The 21,517-nt window shown below is 38.9% G+C and overlaps 1 protein-coding gene across 1 annotated transcript in view; it reads right to left on the bottom strand.

Moving 5' to 3' along the window:
• The window catches only part of XK (X-linked Kx blood group antigen, Kell and VPS13A binding protein), a 30,887-nt gene extending 9,370 nt beyond the window's left edge, over window positions 1-21,517 (bottom strand). Inside the window, exons 1-2 of the mRNA XM_037165073.2 lie at window positions 20,944-21,517; window positions 12,773-13,035 (exon numbers count right to left, since the gene is read on the bottom strand). Coding sequence (XP_037020968.1) covers window positions 12,773-13,035; window positions 20,944-21,188 — 508 coding nt within the window. The 5' untranslated portion in view covers window positions 21,189-21,517. The remainder of the gene's footprint in view (window positions 1-12,772; window positions 13,036-20,943) is intronic.

Raw genomic sequence — 21,517 nt, 5'->3', positions numbered from 1 at the left:
AGCCATCAATGAATACTTAACTTTTTTTGAAATCTAGGGATATCATTTTTTTCATTTTTTAAAATTGTTGCTCAGAGGACTTCCGCCAGGATGGAAACATAGGTGGATGTGCCGTGCCTTCTCACACAACCAAGTTTAGAGACAACTAAATATTAGCAACAGAAAACACAGCCAGAACATGGAAAATTGAACTTTTCGGAAGTCCGTTAACAACAAATTCTTCAGCCTGACCGGTAAGGGGCGAAACCAGCGGCTGGTGAAGCGGGATTGCACAGGAGGTCTCGGTCAGCCGGACTCAGGCACGGAATCCAGGCGCAGGGTTGGACCTAGTGAGCGACAGAGCGAGCCACCAGTCAAGCAACTGCGGGGGAGACAGCGGGGGAGCGGTGCTGCATGTTGACTGTGGTCGCGCATTTGTGCGCAGGCGGACAGGCGAGGGAGTGGGCGGTTGGACCGGCCCAGCGGGTACCCACGGCAAGCGGCAGTGGAGGGCGCCGCCATTTCCCCGCTCTGACCCCACCTCCACATACAGCGTCATAACCCAGTGACTCTGAGTGGCCCGGCCCAGGTGAACCACGTAAGACGCTAATCCTCACCCAGCTGTGAGAAACAGCAGAGGGGGTCGTCATTCCCCACTCTGACCACGCCCCCACATACAGCCTCACAACCAGAGACCTGGGAGTCCAAGGCACCCCTTCTCACACTTAAAGGGCCAGAACAGACCAAAAATGTCGCAAGAATATCTCAAAGCCCCAGAGCCCATAGATCTAAGCAATGAAGAAATAGCAAAACTCTCAGACGCACAGTTTAAAACACTGGTCATCAGGATCCTCACAGAACTGGTTGATTATACCGATAAATTAGACAAATATATGAAGGCGAAACTAATTGAAATGAATGGAATTGCACAGGACACCAATAGAAATGAAAAGGAAACTGGGACTCAAATCAATGGAGTGGACCAGAAGAAAGCAAATAATGGCCGAACAGAAAAGAGTCAAGAAGCAAGAATTCAAAGAAATGAGGAGAGTCTTAGGAACCTCCAGGACATCTTTAAACGCTCCAACATCCGAATTATAGGGGTACCAGAAGGGGGAAAGGAACAGCCACCAGTGGAAAACTTATTTGAACAAATAATAAAGAAGAATTTCCCCAATCTGGCAAAGGAAATAGACTTCCAAGAAATCCAGGAAGCTCAGAGAGTCCCAAAGAAGTTGGACTCAAGAAGGAACACACCAAGGCACATCATAATTACATTAGCCAAAATTAAAATGAAGGAGAGAATCCTAGAAGCAGCAAGAGCTAAGGGGACAGTCACCTACAAAGGAGTCCCCATCAGCAGATTTCTCAAAAGAGACCTTACAGGCAAGAAGGGGCTGGAAAGAGGTATTCCAAGTCATGAAATCCAAAGACCTACAACCAAGATTTCTCTATCCAGCAAAACTTTCATTTAGAATGGAAGGACAGATAAGGTGCTTCTCAGATAAGATGAAATTCAAGGAGTTCATTATCACCAAGCCCTTATTATATGAAATGTTAAAGGGACTTATCTAAGAAAAAGAAGTTAAAGAAACATGAACAGTGAAAGGACAACAAACTCAGTTATTAACAACCACACCTAAAACAAAAGCAAACTAAAAGGACAGCTAGATCAGGAGTGGAAACATAGAAATGAAGATCTCAAGGAGGGTTAGCAACAGGGGGAGTGGGAGGAGGAGAAGGGGGGGAGAAGGTACAGAAAATAAGTAGCATAGACAGTAGATAGAAAATAGATGGGGGGGCAAGACTAGCATGGGCAATATAGAATCTAAAGGAATTGAGACACATGGTCATAAACTAAAGGGGGGTAATGGTGAGGATGGGGGGTAGGGTGGAGGGGAATGAAGGGGGGAATAGAACAACTGTAACAGCATAATCAATAAAAAATTAAATAAAAAATAAAAAGCTTCTGCGTAGCTAAAGAAAACAGTATTAAAATAAAAAGAGAACCAACTGTATGGGAAAACATATTTGCCAATGATACCTCAGACAAGGGTTTAATCTCCAAAATATACAAAGAACTTACACGACTCCACTCTAAGAAGACAACCAACCCAATTAAAAAATGGGAAAAGTACTTGAACAGATACTTCTCCAAGGAGGACATACAGAAGATCCAGGGACACATGAAAAGATGCTCAATATCACTAGCTATCAGAGAGATGCAAATTAAAACCACAATGAGATACCACTTTACACCAGTCAGAATGGCCATCATAAACAAAGCAACAAACAACAAGTGTTGGAGAGGTTGTGGAGAAGAGGGGACCCTAATCCATTGTTGGTGGGATTGCAGACTGGTACAACCACTGTGGAAAACACTATGGAATTTTCTAAAAAAACTAAAAATGCACCTGCCTTTTGATCCAGCAATTCCACTGCTGGGATTATATCCTAAGAACCCAGAAACACCAATCCCAAAGAACCTATACACCCCAATGTTCATAGCAGCACAATTTACAATATCCAAGAGCTGGAAGCAACCTAGGTGCCCGTCAGTAAATGAATAGATCAAAAAATTATGGTACATATACACAATGGAATTCTGTGTAGCAGAAAGAAAGGAGGAGTTCCTACACTTTGCAACAGCTTGGATGGAACTGGAAAGCATTATGCTGAGTGAAATAAGCCACGCAGTGAAAGAGAAATACCATATAATCCCACCTTTAACAGGAACCTAAACAACAAAACAAGCAAGCAAGCAAAATAAAAACAAAGACACTGAAATAGAGAACAAGGGGACAGTGACCAGAGGGGAAACAGGAGGGAATTTCAGGGGAAATAGGGGAAGGATTTACAGGAACTAGTATAAAGGACACATGGACAACAATTAAGGGGGGTGGAAATGGAGAGATGTGGGGAGCACTGGGGGGGTGGGCTGGGATAGGAATAAAAAACAGAAAACTCTACTTGAACAATAATTAAATAAATTTTAAAAATAACTTCAAAGGAACAATAATAATAATAATATCTCAACAGAAATAATAAAAGCCAGAAGACAAAGAAAGTATACCTCAAAGTGGGAAGAATATGACCTCTAACATAGACCTCCATACCCAAAGATGAAGGTAAAAGAAAGACATTTTATAACAAAACAAAAATGAGGATATTTGTCACCAGCATATCTGCTCTAAAGAAAACACTAAAGGTAGGAGTTCCATCCAAGATGGAGCCATAGGTAGAAACCTTTTGCTTCCTCATACAACCAAAAGGAAGGTAACAACCAATGTAAAAACAATAAACATCCAGAAAATCAACCTACACAGAACTCTGACAACCAAGGAGTTAAAGAATCATTCACCAAACTGACAGTGCCACAACGCAGCAAAGAGGGTTGCCTCACTCAGGGGAAATATCTAGGGCCCTGCCCCTGACAATATAACAGGTGCACCGAAACAAAGAAATACGGCCCAAATGAAAGAACAGACCAAAACTCCAGAAAAAGAACTAAATGAAATGGAGATAGCCAATTTATCAGATGCGGAGTTCAAAACACTGGTAATCAGGATGCTCACAGAAATGACTGAGCTTGGTTGCAAAATGAAAGAACAAATGAAGGTTATGCAAAGTGAAATAAAGGAACATGTACAGGGAACCAACAGTGAAGGGAAAGAAACTGGGACTCAAATCAATGAATTGGAACAAAAGAAAGAAACAAACATCCAACTGAAACAGAATGAAGAAACAAGATTTCAAAAAAATGAGGAGAGGCTTAGGAACCTCTGGGACAACCTGAAACATTCCAATAGCCGAATAATAGGGGACTCACAAGGAGAAGAACAAGAGCAAGAAGTTGAAAACTTATTGGAACAAATAATGAAGGAGACCTTCCTCAATCTGGTGAAGAAAAAAGACTTCCAGGAAGCTTAGGAAGCTCAGAGTCACGAAGAAGTTGGACCTAAGGAAGCACGCACCAAGGAACATCATAATTACATTACTCAAGATTAAAATGAAGGAGAGAATTCTAGAAGCAGCAAGAAAAAAAGGAGACAGTTACCTACAAAAGAGTGCCCATAAGACTATCAGCTAATTTCTCAAAAGAAACCTTACAGTCAAGAAGGGGCTGGAAAGAAGTATTCCAAGTCATGAAAGTCAACAATCTACATCCAAGATGACTCTATCTAGCAAAGCTATCATTTACAATGGAAGGGCAGATAAAGTGCTTTGCAGATAAGATAAAGTTAAAGGAGTTCATCATTACCAAGTCCTTATTATAAGAAATGTTAAAGGGGCTTATCTAAGAAATGCAAGAAGATCAAAAACTATAACCAGTAAAATAACAACAAACTCACAACTATCAACGACTGAACCTAAAAAAAAAAAAAAAAAAACAAACAAAAACTAACCAAATAACTAGAACAGGAATGGAATCAGAGAAATGAAGATCACATGGAGGTTTTTCCGTGGGGAGGGGGGAGGGGAAAATGGAGGCAGAAAGGTACAGGGAATAAGAAGCATAATTGGTAGACATAAAATAGACAGGGATAGGTTAAGAATGGTACAGGAAAGAGAGAAGCCAAAGAATTTATATGTATGACCCATGGACATGAACTAAGTGAATGAGAAAGACTGGAGGGTTGGGGGATACAGGGCAGAGGGGAGATAAAGGGAAAAAATTGGGAAAACTGTTAATAGCATAATCAATAAAATATACTTACAAAAAATGAAAATACTAAAACTAAAGGTAGTATTTCATATCCAATGAAAATGATCCAACATGGAAGCATGGAGATACAGAAGGTAGGAATCGGGATGAAGAGAATAAATATAACTCAATTTTTTTATAATGGTCAAAAAGATTTGAACGGTCACTTCACACACACACCAAAATGGCCACTAAAGACATAAAAAAGAACTCAAACTTATTCATCATTAGGAAATGGAAATTCAAACAAAAACAAGACACTACTACACACCCACTGCATTAGTAAACGTAAAGCCAAGTGCTGACAAGGATATGGAACAATCTGAACTCTTATATACTGCTTGTGGGTGTGTAAGATGGTATAACCACTTTTACAGTTTCCATTAAAGCTTAACATAGGCATTCCCTATGGCCCATCAATTCTACTCCTGAGTAGATGTGTGCCTCATTTTATTGTGCTTGTTTTCATTGTGCTTTGAAGATACTGTATTTTATTATTATTATTTCTTTTTTTTTACAAATTGAAGGTTGTGGCAACCCTGCATCAAGCAAATCCATCTTGCAATTTTTCCAATAGGCTCAGATGATGTTTGGCATTTTTAGCAATAATGTATTTTTAAATTAAGGCTATATATTTTTAGACATACTGCTATTTATTACACAATTAGTAGACTACAGTATAGTATAAAAATAACTTTTATATGCACTGGGAAACCAAACAAATCCTTATCACTGGCTTTAATGTAATATTTACTTTACTGTGGTGGTCTGGCACCAAACCTGCAATATCTTCAATGTTTATAGATGTAACAGAACTGCACACATACATATGTAAAAGGATATTTTCAGCATCATTACTTTTAATAATCCCCATCTGGGAATAATTTAAATATTAATCAAGAGAAAAATGTATCAATTCATTGAGGCATATTCATAAAATGGAATACTACACTGCAATGCTAAACAACAAACTTCTATAAGCCACAGCATGGATAACTCTCACAAATACAATGTTGAATAACAGAAGCTAGATTTCTGATTCCATGTATATGAAATTTAAAAACAGAAAAAGTTAATTTGTGATGTTAGAAATATGCTTTCTGCTTAGTGTTTACTCTTTGGGAAGGAAAGTTGGTAAAGTAATTGGGAAAAGGTAAAAGGGAGGCTTCAAGGAGTGTAGGTACTCTTCTGGTTCTTGATCTAGATAGAGGGCTACATGGGTATGTTTACTTCAGGATAATTCACCAAGCTTCATTTGTATGAGTATAATTTTCTACATACAATTAACACTTCAATAAAGGTATTTCTTTAAAAAAAATCTAGGTGTACTACTACTATACTTACTAGGCACTCAATGAATATTTATTTCATTGAATTTTTTTAGGGCAAAAGACAACTCTTCCATTATTGTAATGAAGTTGTCATGGAAATAGTTTTCTTCCCTACCCTACCAAAATACCAAGTAAGAAACATAGCATAAACCCCTACTTAAATCATTATAACAAAACCAGTTCTACAGATGTAACCAGAATCACACACTAATACTGTAAAATACAGCTTAAAGTTCTAGTGACTAAGACCTTATTGTCACTAAAATCTCTTGAATGTCTTCCAGTCTATCAGATATTTAATCAGAAATTGAGAACTTTCTATTCAATATATGTTTATATATTTGTTTAGTACTCAGAATTTTCAGGGCAAATATAATAAGCATATGGGATATGATTACTACACTCTATTCTATAATCTCCAGAGATTCTGAATGATTTTGTTATTTTTCTCCACACAAATTTCAATTACTTGCCTAGGGAAACTGGATGATAGAATTTCTTTCAGTTTATCTCTCTTACTCTAAAAAAATTACTTCATGCCCAAGAACTACTGTAAGCACTTTACAGGCACTAATTGCTTAATTATAACAATTCTATAAAGTAGATATTGTTATTAGCCTCATTACACAGATGAGAAAACAGAGATACAAACATGCTAAAGAACTTTGCAGAAATCACTCAGCTAGCAAAGCTGGAATTCAACAGTCCTGCCAAACCTTTGTTGATTGATGTAGTTTATAGATGAAGAGAGAAAGGTCTGTGAGGTCGGCTTGGTCCAGCTATTGAGTATCAGAACAGGCCATCAACCTAAACTTCTTACCTTAGTCCCAGAGTATTTAAACAAAGAAACAGGAGTATTTCAGCTAAGAGGCTGCCTGGAATGAGACTTTTTTTTTCTTTTTAAAATATATTTTATTGATTATGCCATTACAGTTGTCCTATTCCCCCCCTTCATTCCCCTCCCCCCTGCACACCTCCTCCCACACCATCGCCCCTTTAGTTTATGCCCACATGTCTCGAGTTCTTTAGATTCTATATTTCCCATACTATTCTTGCCCTCCCCCTATCTATTTTATACCTACCGTCTATGCTACTTACTCTCTGTAGCTTCTCCCCTCTTCTCCTCCTCCCACTCCCCTATTGCTAACCCTCCATGTGATCTTCATTTCATGTTTTCCCATGTGTCTCTGGCCACCTAGATTTCTCAATGAGTTCCCACATCTCTTTATGCAAATTCAATTCAGAACCTACTTAGCACAGCAAAAATAAAGGAGAAGGGAGTAGAAAAGAAAGGAAAGGAAATTGAGAAGGAAGCAACAGTGAGGTAATTGCTGAGGGTAGGGGGTGTAAGAGGACTAAATGGTAATGGGAAAACATATAATAAAGATTATATTAAAAATAAATATAACTATACCATAAAAACTTTTCAAAGCACTTCCTATCCATTATCTGCTTTATTTTCCTACTCTCATAAGAAAGTAGGTAAGACAATTATTGTCACTTCTGCTTTGTAAAAAAAGAATCTGAGACCTAGAAGTCACATAAATCAAAAGGAGAATGGAGAAAGTGTTTAAGAGTCAAACAGTAAAACGGGTTAATAAACTAAGTCCAATTTTTGCACAGCCTAGGAGCTAAAAATACTTTTATTTTAAAGGGTTGTAAAAAACAAACAAAACCAAAGGATAATATGACACAGACCGTATTTACTATGCATTCCTTTGCAGAAAATTATCACCTGCAATAGAACACTTTCAAGCCACAAAAAGGAATGAACTAGCACTTATGTTCATTATCATACATAGTCCTCAAAATGTTAAAATTACAAATTTCAGAATATTTGTAGTATGATAGAGTTTAAAGACCTACAAAATCAATATATAATATTTATAGATACAGTGCATATGTAGTTATGAATCATGCATGAGAGTGATCAACTCTGGAATCATGATGAGAAAGGGACACAGGGTACCCCAACTGTACTAGTAATATTTCATTTCTTAAAGAGAAACAAATAATTCTGAAGCAAACATGTAATGTGAATATTTGATAAAACAGGTAAAGAGATACATGGTTTATTATATTTATTCTCTCTTCTTGTCTATATGCTTGAATATTTTATAATACCAATATTCTGAATTAATGTACAAGAAAAACATCTGTAGTTAAATAAGTAAGTGGGTATTATAGACATTGTATATGATTTTCAGCAAGGCCTCAAGAAAAACAAACAGGTAAAACAAGAAGAGTTCTCTCCTGATATCCTTGTGGACAAGTCAGAGAACTGGTATTTTAATGTGAGTGCAGTCAGATTTGCAACTGGATAAGCAATCTGTACTCATATTCTTCAATACTTCCTTTCAAGTAAATGGCATTTGTCAAGGAGTGCTCAGGGCTGTGGCTTTGGACTATTCTGATTTCTCATTCTTGCTAACTATTGGATGAAGACAGAAAATTATAGCTGGGACAAAACTGAGAAGACAAGAGAATCACAATTCAAAATTGTCTCAAAAGACTGATACCCTGGTCTTGAATTCAAGAAAAGGAAATGTAACAAGAAAAATTATCAAGCCCTACATTTATATATTTCAAAACATACTGTATAGGTACTGGATGGGTAAATCTTGGCTTAGCTGCTCCCAGTATGAAAAAGGAACTGGGAGAATTTACTGAACCATCCATCAATATAAACAAACTCTGTGATTTAGCTCCTCCAAAAGCTACAACATTTGGGCACATAAATAAAATCACAGGGTTCTGGTTAAAGCAAAACAATAAAAAAACACAATCCCACTGCTAACAGCTCTTGTCAAAATAAGTCTGCAATGTCACATTCAATTATGAATGTCATGTTTTAAGAAAAAAAGGGGCAAGTCAGATTGTATCTCAACTACAATAACCTTGATGGCTTCAAATAATGTCATTAGAGAAACGACAGAAGGTTCCGGAGAACAAAGAAGGAAAAGGATACAGTATAGTTGTGAATATTTGGAGATCTGCCATGTGGTAAGGGGGACTAGATATGTATGTATGTATGTATGTATGTATGTATGTATGTATGTATGTATGTGTTGCTTTAGTGGGAAAAATCAGGTCTAAACATCAGGCTGAAAATTAAAGGAAGCTGATTTCCATATAAGTGAAAGAGCTCTACTTAGTTGTGTCAACTTGGTGGGATATTATCATGAAAGTGATTTGAACCACCCTCTCCCCAATCTCCTCTCAGCTGTGGAAGTAGAATGTGAAAAAAATGGCAGTGTCTCAGTTCTGAATCCTCAACCACCCACAAGGGGCTCTGTGGCTCTGCATAATTTGACTTTCTCAGAGCTTTGCTACCAAGAGACTAAGGCTCAGGAAATAGAGACCACATGGAAGTAGGCCATTCCAAGTGCAGCCATTCTACTCCAGTCATTCCCAACTGACCCCCAGGCTAAATGTGCACTAATGAACAAGCTCAGGCAAGATCAACATAAACTGGCCCAAACTAGAACTTCCTAGCTGACGTGTAGACTACTAAACGATAAATGCTTATTGTTTAAACCACTAAGTCTTGGGTAATTTATTGCGTACAATAGCTACCTGATACAGTGGAGACCTCTTGTCCCCTTTCTAGCCATATGGCATCACAGTTTCTGCTCACCCCAGCCTATTCTCTCAAGACTCCCTCCTTCACAAATCTATAAATGAGAAAGACGCCTCAGTCTCATTATTCACGATGCTCCTAAACTCCAGGGTACACACAACAAGTTATCTCTGAAGGAAGCATCAGGAGAGTGGGCCTATGGATTCCTGGCTTAAAAGGCAGGGATCGAAGTACTTGACTACCCATGTTATGAACACCCTTCATCTTGAAATGCCACTTCAGCTGGCTTCTGGGAGGGAAGGGAGTGACCTCTCACTATAAGTAGTATTTTTATATAAGTCCTTGTTCTCTCACCTCTTCCCCATAGGTATTTCCTTATAGAATCTGAGGGTGGGGATGTAGGAAGTTGATTGTGGTAGGGCTGATTTGTCACTCTTGTAAAATCCTGAAAAAAAGAATCTGGCAAATACTTAGTGCCTTTCTTTCTGAATGTGCTGTCGTTAGCACTCAGACCTGGTGTCATGTCTGGGGAAAAAGGAAAAGTCCCACTTAACTTCTTATTACATAAAGAAGAATGTTCTAACAAGTGCTTTATCAATGGAACAGTACCTTTTGAGTACTGAGAGTTCTACTGCTAAACATAGTCAGGCAGAGGCTGATAGATCACCTTTTGCAGACACCAAAGATGAGACTTCTACATAAAGTGCAAAGTCAGACATGATGGCCTCTTGGATCCCTTCTGTCTCTTAGCTTCCTACAAGTCCATGAGAAGCACTGCTGGCTAAAAGGCCAATGGAACTACAGGGACATCAACTCTGACATTGTGAACAGCGGAAATAATGCTAGCAAACAACTGCCTCTCTCCAATTTCTTGTTAGGTGAGCAAAATAAACTCTGGGTGTTTAACCCTGTAGTGATGTATTTGTTCCTTGCAGCAAATGCATCCCTAACTACATATTGGACACTATCAATGTTTGCCTTTGTGTTCCAATTTTAACTGCCTTTCTCCTTTCTGGTAAGGAATTCCTTCACCAGACTTGTTAAGGCAGTGAGTAGGGTTAGTCAAGGTCTGCATTAAATGTCAGCCATCTGAATTTTTCAGAGGACCTTGTGCATTTCCTTTTGCCATATCTATTTGATTTATTGTTTGACCCCCAAGTCCCTGGGGGGCACCCCATAGATATTATTTGTGACACTGACATTTAGAAAATAAGTTTTATTTTCCTGAACAGAATTCTGTCTGAAAAACTAAAATGAGGGTTGGCAAACTTTTTCTGTAAAGAGCCAGATGGTAAATATTTTAAGTTTTGTGGACCATATATTCTGTGACAGCTCCTCAAGTCTACTAAAAAAAAAAAAAAGAGCAACCAAACACAGACAGTAGGTAAATGAAAAGGGCATGGCTAAGCTCCAAGAAAATTTTATTTACAAAAACAAGCAGTGCTCAGTTGGGTCCATGGGCTGTCACTTGCTGACCTCTGAACTATAAGACAATTTTCATTTAGAAAACATTGAGTCTACTTATAAAAATCAAACAGACTATAGCCATATCTGGTCTCTTGCTGTGTCTTTGCCTGCCACATGGAAAAACAATGAACTGGGAAAAGGATAGAGTGGCATACAGAGAGAACTCTCCTTGATCAATGCTGATTCCAGTAATGAGTCCTTAGAGAACAAAGATGCTGTGGTATTTGTTGAGCACCTACTCTTTGTCTGTAGCTGTGGAAGTCATTTTGAACTAAATATTAACCCACCAAGGTTCAAGAGTTCAACTTAAGGTCCTGAATGAGGGAGATGGTTGTGATATGCACATACCCTGTGGCCCAGCCATAAATTAAGACATTCTACTATCCAGCTGGAATATAGGCAGAAAGAGGATAATATTAAGGGAAATAAAATTAATAAAAGTGATTTATTTTTTTAATTATAGTGTCAGCCCTGGCTGGTGTAGCTCAGTGGATTGAGCACGGGCCTGGGAACCAAGCAACCACGGTTCGATTCCCAGTCAGGGCACATGCCCGGGTTGCAGGCCAGTTCCCATCAGGGGACTCACAAGAGGCAACCATACATTGATATTTCTCTCCCTCTCTCCTTCCCTTCCCCTCTAAAGATAAATAAATTAAAAAATTTTTAAAAATTATAGTTTCAATATTATCTTAAATATATATTTTAACTTAAGGCTTTTAAGTTCATTTTTCTTATCTGTATAGTAAAATTTATCAGAATATCTAGTTTTCATTTACCCATAATATTTATGTTGGAAAGGGGCTATCTCCTCTTCACATATGAAGGTTTTTCACTGTGTCCATGCACATAGAGGGTTTTTTTGGGAAATCTAGCTTAACCTGTCCTCAATTTGATAATGTGAGAGTAGCCCAAAGGTTAGAGAACTGTTAATTTAAAAGCTAAGAGACACATTCAAACTGCAATAAGACAGAAGAGTGCTCTTGCTTCCATCATTTACCACAAAGAAGCTATTACAACCAACCATCTCAGCTGGTTACAACTATCACTGAAAGACAGAGGCAAAACCCAAAGAGGCCTGGACTGTGGCAGCTGTATTTTCAATCTACAGCAAACTGTATTTTCCAAAATGGTCACTGCAGCTAACTTATTTTCAAAACTCTACATTTCCCCAACAAGAGTCAGTTTCCTTCCCTCTTCTTCCCTTCAATTTCAGCAGGATTCCTGACTGCTTCCACAAACACAATACAGCAGAAGTGATGTCACATGACTTCCAAGGCTGGATCATAAGAAATGATAACTCTTCTACCTGGCCATCTCTCCCTCTTAGGACACTGATGTTTGAAGGCAGCCACCATGCCTTGAAGAAGCCCAAACCCACCAACAGAGAAAGATGAAATGGAGAAGGCCTGAGACCACCAGCAACCATAAGAACTGTGAGTAAATGGGCTTTCAATGGATTCTAACCACACATCTTTGAGCCGAGCCAGCTGATGTACAGTAGAGCATAGGTGAGCCCTTTTGAGCCCTTCCCAAATTGCAAATTCATAAGCAAATAAACAGTTATTGTTTTAACTGAGCTTAGTAACTAGAATGTAAACTCAGGACTGAATGCACATATAAATGAATTTCATGTAAAACATAATTAACTCTATATTTTGCTCCCCATTTTGCTCCCCAGATGAAGGCAGAAGTAAAAATACTTATACATACATCTTCCGGCAGTGATGTTCTGCTGTAAGGTGCTTATATATAGCTGCAGGGTCAGCTGGGGGGCTGAGCCCAGGAAAGCCTGGATCACCGATGCCCGACTGAACGCAGATCGATGGGTGAACATCTTGCCCTCTGCTTGGCCCACTTCCTTTTCAACCTCCTCTGAGAAGCCATTTTTTGGTATCTGTCGCTTCTTGGTGATGCTCACATAAGGCTCTTCACTGTGGCCTGACTGACAATAGATGCATAAGACTTCAAAACACCTGGAAACAAATCAGTAAGTCATGATAAAGAGGCAGACAGGATTCTCTTTTCTCAGTTACCCTGCTTACACTTAGGCTTCTCAAAGCCTTGACTTGGCTACTCTGGACTGCAGCCCCTCCTCTAAAATCATCCACTCCAAGAAGCAGTTTTGAACATGCAGTCCTCTGGAGTCCTTCCAGCAGGCCAAATGGAACTGAGTGAGAACCAAATTGAGAAGTGACACCAAAGCCCACTGAGACAAGGAAACCAAATAGAACTACAGAAAAATATTCAATTTGCCTTCCTGACACTTATAAGCTATGCAGCCCTAGACAAGTCATTTAACCCTTGAGCTACTTCCCTCAATTATAAAGCAGAGATAAAACCTACTTTACCACATTGTTATGGAGATAATACAGGATATATGTCCATACATGTACATACATGTATATCTATTTACACTTATATGCATGGATATCTATATCTGTATCTATCTCATATATATACATATGTATATGTATTTATATATACAATTTATTTAATGCATCTAATAGACACCCCAAGTCTCCTCAGTTAAAGCAGCAGCTATGGTTGAGAGACCCCCTCCAGCACAGAACAGTTTGCCATTTAGTGTTCCCCTGGAAGACCACAACATGTTTCCTATGTCTCTGCTCTCAGAAACCCTTACAGAAGATGACTAAAGTCAAACATGCCTGGGGGCCAGCCAGCTATGTCCTATTTATGGAATTTCAAGCCTACTCTAGGTATAAAACCATAACCTTTCTACACTGAGAGAGTACCTGGCTTTTAAAATTGGATTTCCTTTCCAGGTAATGAAATGGATACTGAAGGGAGGAAGAGTATTGATGTGTCTGATTTACTTTGAAGTACACACACACATAAATGTACTAATGGATTGATGGATGGATAAACTTGTGATATAAAATGTTAATTATAGAATCTACGTGGTTAATATTTAGATGTTCGCTGTACATTTCTTTCAAGTTGTCTTCTGTATGTTCAAATTTTTTCATAATAAAATGATGTGGAAAATATTCTTTTTCTTAGGAATAAGAAAAATACCCATGGTCTTAGGTTTAAAATTATTAAAGGACATCTTCTGCTAAATGTATTTAAAAAAATGTTTTATTTATTTACCTTTAGACAGAGAGGAAGGGAGGGAGAGAGGGAGAGAAACATCAGTGTATGGTTGCCTCCCACATGCCCCCTACTGGGGACCTGGCCTGCAACCAAGGCATATGTGCTGACTGGGAATTGAGCCAGGGACCCTTTGGTTGGCAGGCTCGTGCTCAATTCACTGAGGCATACCAGCCAGGGCACATGCTTTTTTATAACAATCTTATAATGCTGCTGGAAGTTTTTATGGCTTCACTTATTTTATTAATGTTGCTAACTTTGTACTCTCACTCCTAGGCAAGTATGACAATAAGAATACATTCATAATTTGAAATAATAAAACAATGTAAAGAAAATAATGTGAGAACATATCTTATGAGTACAAATTAGACATATTCTGTGATTATCACTTTTGTTCATTTGTTCCTGAAAGAAAGAAGGTACATAGCAGTTTGTGTGTGTGGGGGGGGGTTCTGTCTGCTACATTTTGTCCAGTGAGGTCACAGACATGTTAATATATTACATTAAGACATGTAAGCCGTGGCTGGTGTAGCTCAGTGGATTGAGCGCAGGCCTGCGAACCAGACAATCGCAGTTCGATTCCCAGTCAGGGCACATACTGGGGTTGCAGGCCGGTTCCCTACAGGCCAGTTCCCAGCAGGGGACGCGCGAAAGGCAACCATACATTGATGTTTCTCTCCCTCTCTCCTTCCCCCCTTCCCCTCTAAAGATAAATAAATAAAATCTTAAAAAAAAGACATGTAAAACAGCCTGGACCAATGTGTTCACCTGAAAATATGAAGTTCAAGTTATGAGTACAAGTGCAGCTGATGCAACTCAATGTATTCTGAGGAAAAATTCAAATGTATGTATGACTGAGCACTATTTGAGGCCTAGCAACTTCACACTGTTGGACCACTAACCACAACAAGTACTAGAAGACAAAATAAACTGACCATCGTCTTCACTCTCAAATATGTGATGAATGCAAATGTACTTTGCTATGTGCTGTGGGGGAATGCAAAAACAGCTGGATACCAATGCCTCCTTCAGAGGCAATCACAATCTAAATGGGAAAATGGGACATATACATGGTAAGAAAAATGAATAATAAATACAACTAACATTTATACAGTACTTCCCATTTATAAAATATTTTTCACATATTATCTCACTTAAGAAAGCCTAATGCAAGACTTTGAATATAGCATTATTTGTAATAGCAAAATTCTGGGAATACTCTAAAGGTCCCCAAATGAAACAATAATAAAATAAATTATATTATATGATTCAATGAAATATTATCCAGTCCTTTTAAATTCACAGTATACACATACAAGGTCTGTCCAGAAAAAGTCTAGCCATTGTTAATATAATGAGAATGCTTTGTGCAATACTGATGTAACCTGAGAGCCAAGGACAGTGGACAGCGACAACTTCACTGTACAAGTCAGTTTGGGTGGCAGACACTGTTGAGTGAGCATGTGTACTGTGAGGCTGTCACATTCAAAATGACTGAGTGAGTAGAACAACAAATTGGCCTCAAATTCTGCGTAAAGCTTGACCTTTCCTCCATGGATACTATTCAGATGATTCAGAAGGCCACAGCTATGGGCAACTGGTCATTAGCAGCTTTGTCACGATGATGTACCTGCTCATGCATCATGTCTGTTACAGAGTTTTTTGGAGAAATATCAAATCACCCAGATGACTCAGTGTTCCTATAGCCCAGATTTGGTGTCCTGTGACTTCTGGCTTTTCCCAACACTAAAATCACCTTTGAATGGGAAGAAATTTCGGACCATTGATGAGATTCAGGAAAATATGACAGAGCTGATGGAGATCGGGAGAACTGTGTGAGGTCCCAAAGTACCTACTTTGAAGGGGACTGAGGTATCATTGTCCTATGTACAATGTTTCTTGTACCTTGTACCTTCTTCAATAAATGTCTCTAGTTTTCATATGACATGGCTGGATACCTTCTGGACAGACCTCCTGTATCTATTGATATATAAAAATGTTTATTATATTTGGTAAGTGAAAGGAATAAATTACAATTGGATTTATTTAGAAAATTCCATTTAAAAAATAGAAAATTGCATATGTATAAAATATATACAAATATGACAGACACATACACATAAACAGTGGAGTACTTGAGCTGACTCATATTGTTAAATAGTTTTGTGAGCCAGTTGTTAAACAACTGGTAGCTTGAAATGGGCCATAAAGGAAATTTTACATCACATAAATCAGCAAATGCTGCAAATCAGGGATTTTTTTCACCTAAGAGACAGTTTACTAGCTTACTGGTGTAAAAATATTAGTAAAGATATACCTACAACAAAATGTCACAAAGTCAGTCAAATTAGAGGGCAGCAGTATTTTTTTTAATTGTGCTTATGTGGTTTTTGCTCTTTGTAACAAATATTTTACCTGAACAATGAAATCAACCTTAGAATTAAAGAATAAACAGACAAAAGAAATACCAGCACATGCTAAAAGATGAATAAATAAAATGAAGGTTCAGAGGAGAAAGTAATTCTCCTAATGCTGAGGGGGGACATTAAACAAGAACTTACAAAACTGTAGATGAAATGAAACTTCAGTGTCAACCAACTGAAATGAAAGAATGTCCCAGAATGAACTGTCCACTGTTTTTCCCAACTAAATACATTTATCTTTGCACAGAACTTACACGGAATAAATGTTTAATAAATTTGTGCAAGGCCATAAGACCTCCACTACTTGCCACTTCTGGTTAAGAAACTGATAAGAAAAAAATTCTATGTCTTATTAGAATTCTGCAAGACTCATCCAATTACTCAAAACATGGTTTCTTTGTTTTTTGCTTGAGTGGTTGTTTAAATATAGCCATATATTAAGTATTTTCATTTTCATTAAAATCATTCAAGGTGGCTTTTCCATAACATGTAAACAAAGGATTGGCGAACTTTTTCTGTATTTACAAAGAGTAAATATGTTAGGCTTTGCAGGTCATGGTCTCTATTGCAACTGTGCCACTAGTGCAAAAGCAGTCATACATAGCACATACATAAATGAGCATGGCTGTTCAAATAAAAGTGTATTTACAAAACAGGTAGTGGGGGATCTGGCCTGTGAGGCATAGTTTTTCAACCCCTAATGTAGATAATCAGCAGGTTGACCTTTTTTTTTTTTTTTTTTTTTTTTTTACTTTTTCTCATTTGCAAGTACCATAGTGAAAGGAGTTCATTCCTTAGCTGAAACCATCAATGCTGGTGTCAGCATAAATAATCTGGTTAACAGAAAACCTTGAAGGTAGCTAATAAAAATATGCTTTCAGAAGAAATACTGACTACGATTTCCTATATGCCGAATTATATCATAAGACATATATGTTTAGTGAGGCTACACATGAACCAAACAGGTTAAACAGAAAGCACCATGTGACCTTTGAAAAGCCTCTTGCATACTCTCACTGAGACTCAATTCCTCAACTGTAAAAACAGATAATGACAGTTAGCTCACAGGGTTTTACAGTGAACGGAAATGAAATATTATATGTAAAAGCACTTTGCAAATAAAAATGCTCTTCAAATTTGGGATCTTGTTATTTTAAAGTCTTTTGAGAGTTTACAAGAGACAAATACTGTGGTGAATCATTCTGCAATGTTCTATAAAATATTACTGGAACTTCTTAGCTTTTATTTATAAACCCATATTTTCATATGCTATTTTTTCCTCCTTATACCAGTAAATAAAATGAATAAAAGTTACTTGAACTAGTAACTCATTCCTTCTAATAATTAATTTATAAAATTAACATATTGTAAAATAAAAAACAAATTTTGTTATTGTTCGTAAGATGTATTTTCCCCCTCTGGTTTTCCAGAACATCTCTTATCATTCACAATAAGACTGTCCTTAAACTTAAAAAAAAATTCAAGACATTATTCTGTGCTCTTATCATTGAAACCCAGCCTGAGTGAGTAAACAACCATATACACTGTGACTTTAGTTTTAAATATAAGACTGATATAAATGAAATATGGAGCTCTCTGGTACTTCCCTAAAGGAAAGAAGCAGTGGGACCTAGTATGCAGTATTTAGCCCATAATTATTACAGTATAATATAATGCAATGTAACTGAGTAGATTCAAAAACAGCATCTCATCTTAAAAAGACTCTATGTGTTGGGCCAGTTAGTATGCACTCAAAAATAAACAGAGCTACATTTTTCAAAAACAATTTCTAAATATTACTAAGCCTAATCTATAAGGAAGGAAAAGAAACACACTGTGACTCTCCTTTGTAAGAGTCAGATAATATTGATTCTATGGAAAAAATCTTAGAGTTAAAATAGAATCAAACAGTCAGCAGGAAGAGCTTCCAATAACATATTAAGTCATGCTAATACAAAACATCAAATTGTTCATTTTTTTATCTGGCAGCTAAGAGGCTTGGAACTGCATCTTGTGCATCTCAACTCTAAGATCATGAGTCCAATATCTCCTTGAAAGAAATCAGCTCCATTAGAATGACAAAGCCCTTGTTGACAGAAGGAGGTTCTTTGTTGCTTTGTTTTCTATGGTTTATTTTGTTCCCCCCCCCCCCGAAAGAAAACAATGACTCATTCAGAATTTTTTTGAAATACATTTTTCTCACGGGGTTGAAAAATTTTATATACCTAGTTATCTCTTCAAAATGTCAACCTCTTTCTTTCTTCAATAAAGTTAAACTTCACTGGCAGCTGAGGTGCCTCTCTGGCCTGTGTTAAAAAGTTAAACTGAAAAATGTAGAGAACTATACAATAAAGGAGGAAATTATGTGCTTTCTATATTTTGTAGGAGAAAATTAAAATATCCCAGAACTCCACCATCCAGAAATTACCACTCCCAACTTGGTATACTTCCTTGAGCTCAGGTTTTAAGTACCATCCTGTTTTTTATTCATAATATCGTATCATTAGCTTTGCCTTTGGTCACTCCTAGTATTTAGAAACATTTTGAATGGCAAAAATGATATGGTATTATCATTTATCTGGATGGCTATTTAGGTAGTGCTTTTAAATTTTGCCAACATGACCAAAAAGACCAAACTATTGATAAAATACACTCCACACTCCTCTGCCTTCTTTCACAGAGTATAGGGAACTAAGTCACTCTACCTCATTTCTAAGAGGCCTTGTGGACACGATGTAGGGTCTCATTTTCCTCCTCCATAATAGGGACAATTACATCTAGGTAGTTCACAATGAGGATTCAGTGAATTGAGGCATATAACTACCTACAACCCATGGAGCACAAGATGCATTTGAGAAATGTCAGTTCCCCATTCTCCTCCACTTCAGTTAAACATCACCAGCAACTTTAGTTTTCAGGGATGAGGTTAAGAAATGATGAGTGCTTTGTCCAAATTCAGATCACATTGATTTTAATGAGTGGGAACACAATCAGGATGCTGTGGCCTACTTGGCCACAAAAGATTAACTCTCTCACTAATGGCTCCCGGTTGCAGGAGTTTTTAAATTCTCCTCTTTCTTCCTTCTTTCTCTCTCTCTCTCTCTCCTCTGCTCTGTCTCTCTTTTCCCCCCAACTCTTCCCTTGCCCTCAAGATGTCAGTAGCAACTTTTTCCCCCTTTCAATGTACCTGCTTCTCTTCCTTTCTAGAATTTCCCAGCTTCTGGAAAACTTGTTCACCAACTTTGTCTTAATGGTGTAAACTACAAGTCCATATTCTGAGTGTCAGCTACAATGGCTGTCTTTAATATGAAGTGCAAATATTTATTATAATGCACTGTAAAACCTATCTTGCTGCTTGGCTTTGTGTTGCATGTGGATGTGTGGGTGAATAGGGGGTTGTAGGGGGAGATATACTCCCTGGTAGGACAGGTCCCTGGCTAAAATGGCTGAATTTTCTGGCAGGTGAAATTTCACCTACTTCTCAAGTTCAATAATATTACTTTATACTTAATCCAAATAGAAACCCTTGGTTTTGCTTTTCCTACAGAGATGAAAGACATCAAAACATCACATTTTAAACTCTCTTCATGGTCTTTGGATAAGCCAATATCTACTTCACTACCATGTATTTCTCTTGGTTTATGTTAATAAAAACAAATTTCCAGAAATGTCCCTGGAGGTTTTCTTTCCTTAACACACTGCAAGTTTTTTTGTCTTCATGGCATCTTGTGTTCCAGCTTCAACAATTAGGTTTATAACTCAGGCAAGGGTGGAAGATGGTTCTACAACCCTGTATGTTCCCACATACAAGAAAAAAAAAAGACTGAGGTGTGGCTTTCTAGAGTTATGTATGATAATAGAATAAATGAATATTTGTAAAGTGCTCAGAACAGTGCCTGGAACATAATAAACTCCACGTGTTTAATAAATTAAACAATCTATCCCCGCTTTTGCTGCAGTGGTGATTCAGGACACACTTCCCAAGGGTTAGTCACGACACAAACGAATCCTGCCAGAGCCCACCTGACCGCAGAGAAAGCCTGGATGTTTAGGACGTGGAACCACATGAAACTGCCACTTTTGTCAGTTAAAATTCCACTGAGTGTCGGCAATTTCTTGGCAAGAACCTAACAGGAACGCAGTCCGCCCAGCTTTACTGTCACTATCCCAGGATACTGTCGCATTCCTGGGACTCTAACCGTGGGCCTGACTGACAGGGTGGGCCGGCCTGGGCCCAGTGCCCCGTCCAGTCACTTGTCCCTCCCAAAAGGCCGCCCCCCTGGGCCAGCGCGGGTTGGGGAAGCGGCGGTGGTCTGTGGCTGGGGGCCCGTGGTCCCCCGCACGCACCTGAAGAGGGGCCCAAGTTGCAGCAGGTGCAGCAGCAGCACGAGTGGCCGGTCACGGCTGAAGTCACGGTGCACGAAGAGGAGCGTGAGCTGCACGAGCGCGCAGGGCAGCAGCGAGAAAAGCAGCGTCAGGGACTGCCACATGCCATCCCCGCCCGAGCGGTAGGTACTGCTCAGGTACAGCGCCGCCATCGTCTCGGCCACGAACAGGAACACGGACGCCAGCACCGAGCCTGGGAATTTCATCTCCGCGCGTCAGCCGCGCGGACCGCCGGCCGACTCTGTGACTGTACCGCTGGCGGCAGCTGCCCGAGGGTCTACGGGCAGGCCCAGCCCCGCCGGCTCCCGCGCTCTGCGCTGCCCGCCCGGGCACGGGGCCGAACACTAGAGCGGAGCCTGGGGGCGATCTATCCAGCTGCTGGGAGGCGGGGAGCGCGGCCACGTTCGGACACGCCCACACGCGCCGTACACCACCCACGCGCCAATATGCCTGAGGCGTCTCTGAGGTGAGGGTCCGGGGGCGGGTCGCGAACCCGTACCTAGCAGCAGCCCGCGCGAGGGGCCCCAAAGCCTCC

The sequence above is a fragment of the Artibeus jamaicensis genome, unplaced genomic scaffold (genome assembly GCF_021234435.1).
Source record: "Artibeus jamaicensis isolate MK-2021 breed Jamaican fruit bat unplaced genomic scaffold, CSHL_Jam_final contig_60, whole genome shotgun sequence".
In the NCBI taxonomy this organism is placed as follows: Eukaryota; Metazoa; Chordata; class Mammalia; order Chiroptera; family Phyllostomidae; genus Artibeus; species Artibeus jamaicensis.
Note: the sequence above shows the minus strand (reverse complement) of the source record. Positions and strands in the feature narration are given on the sequence as shown.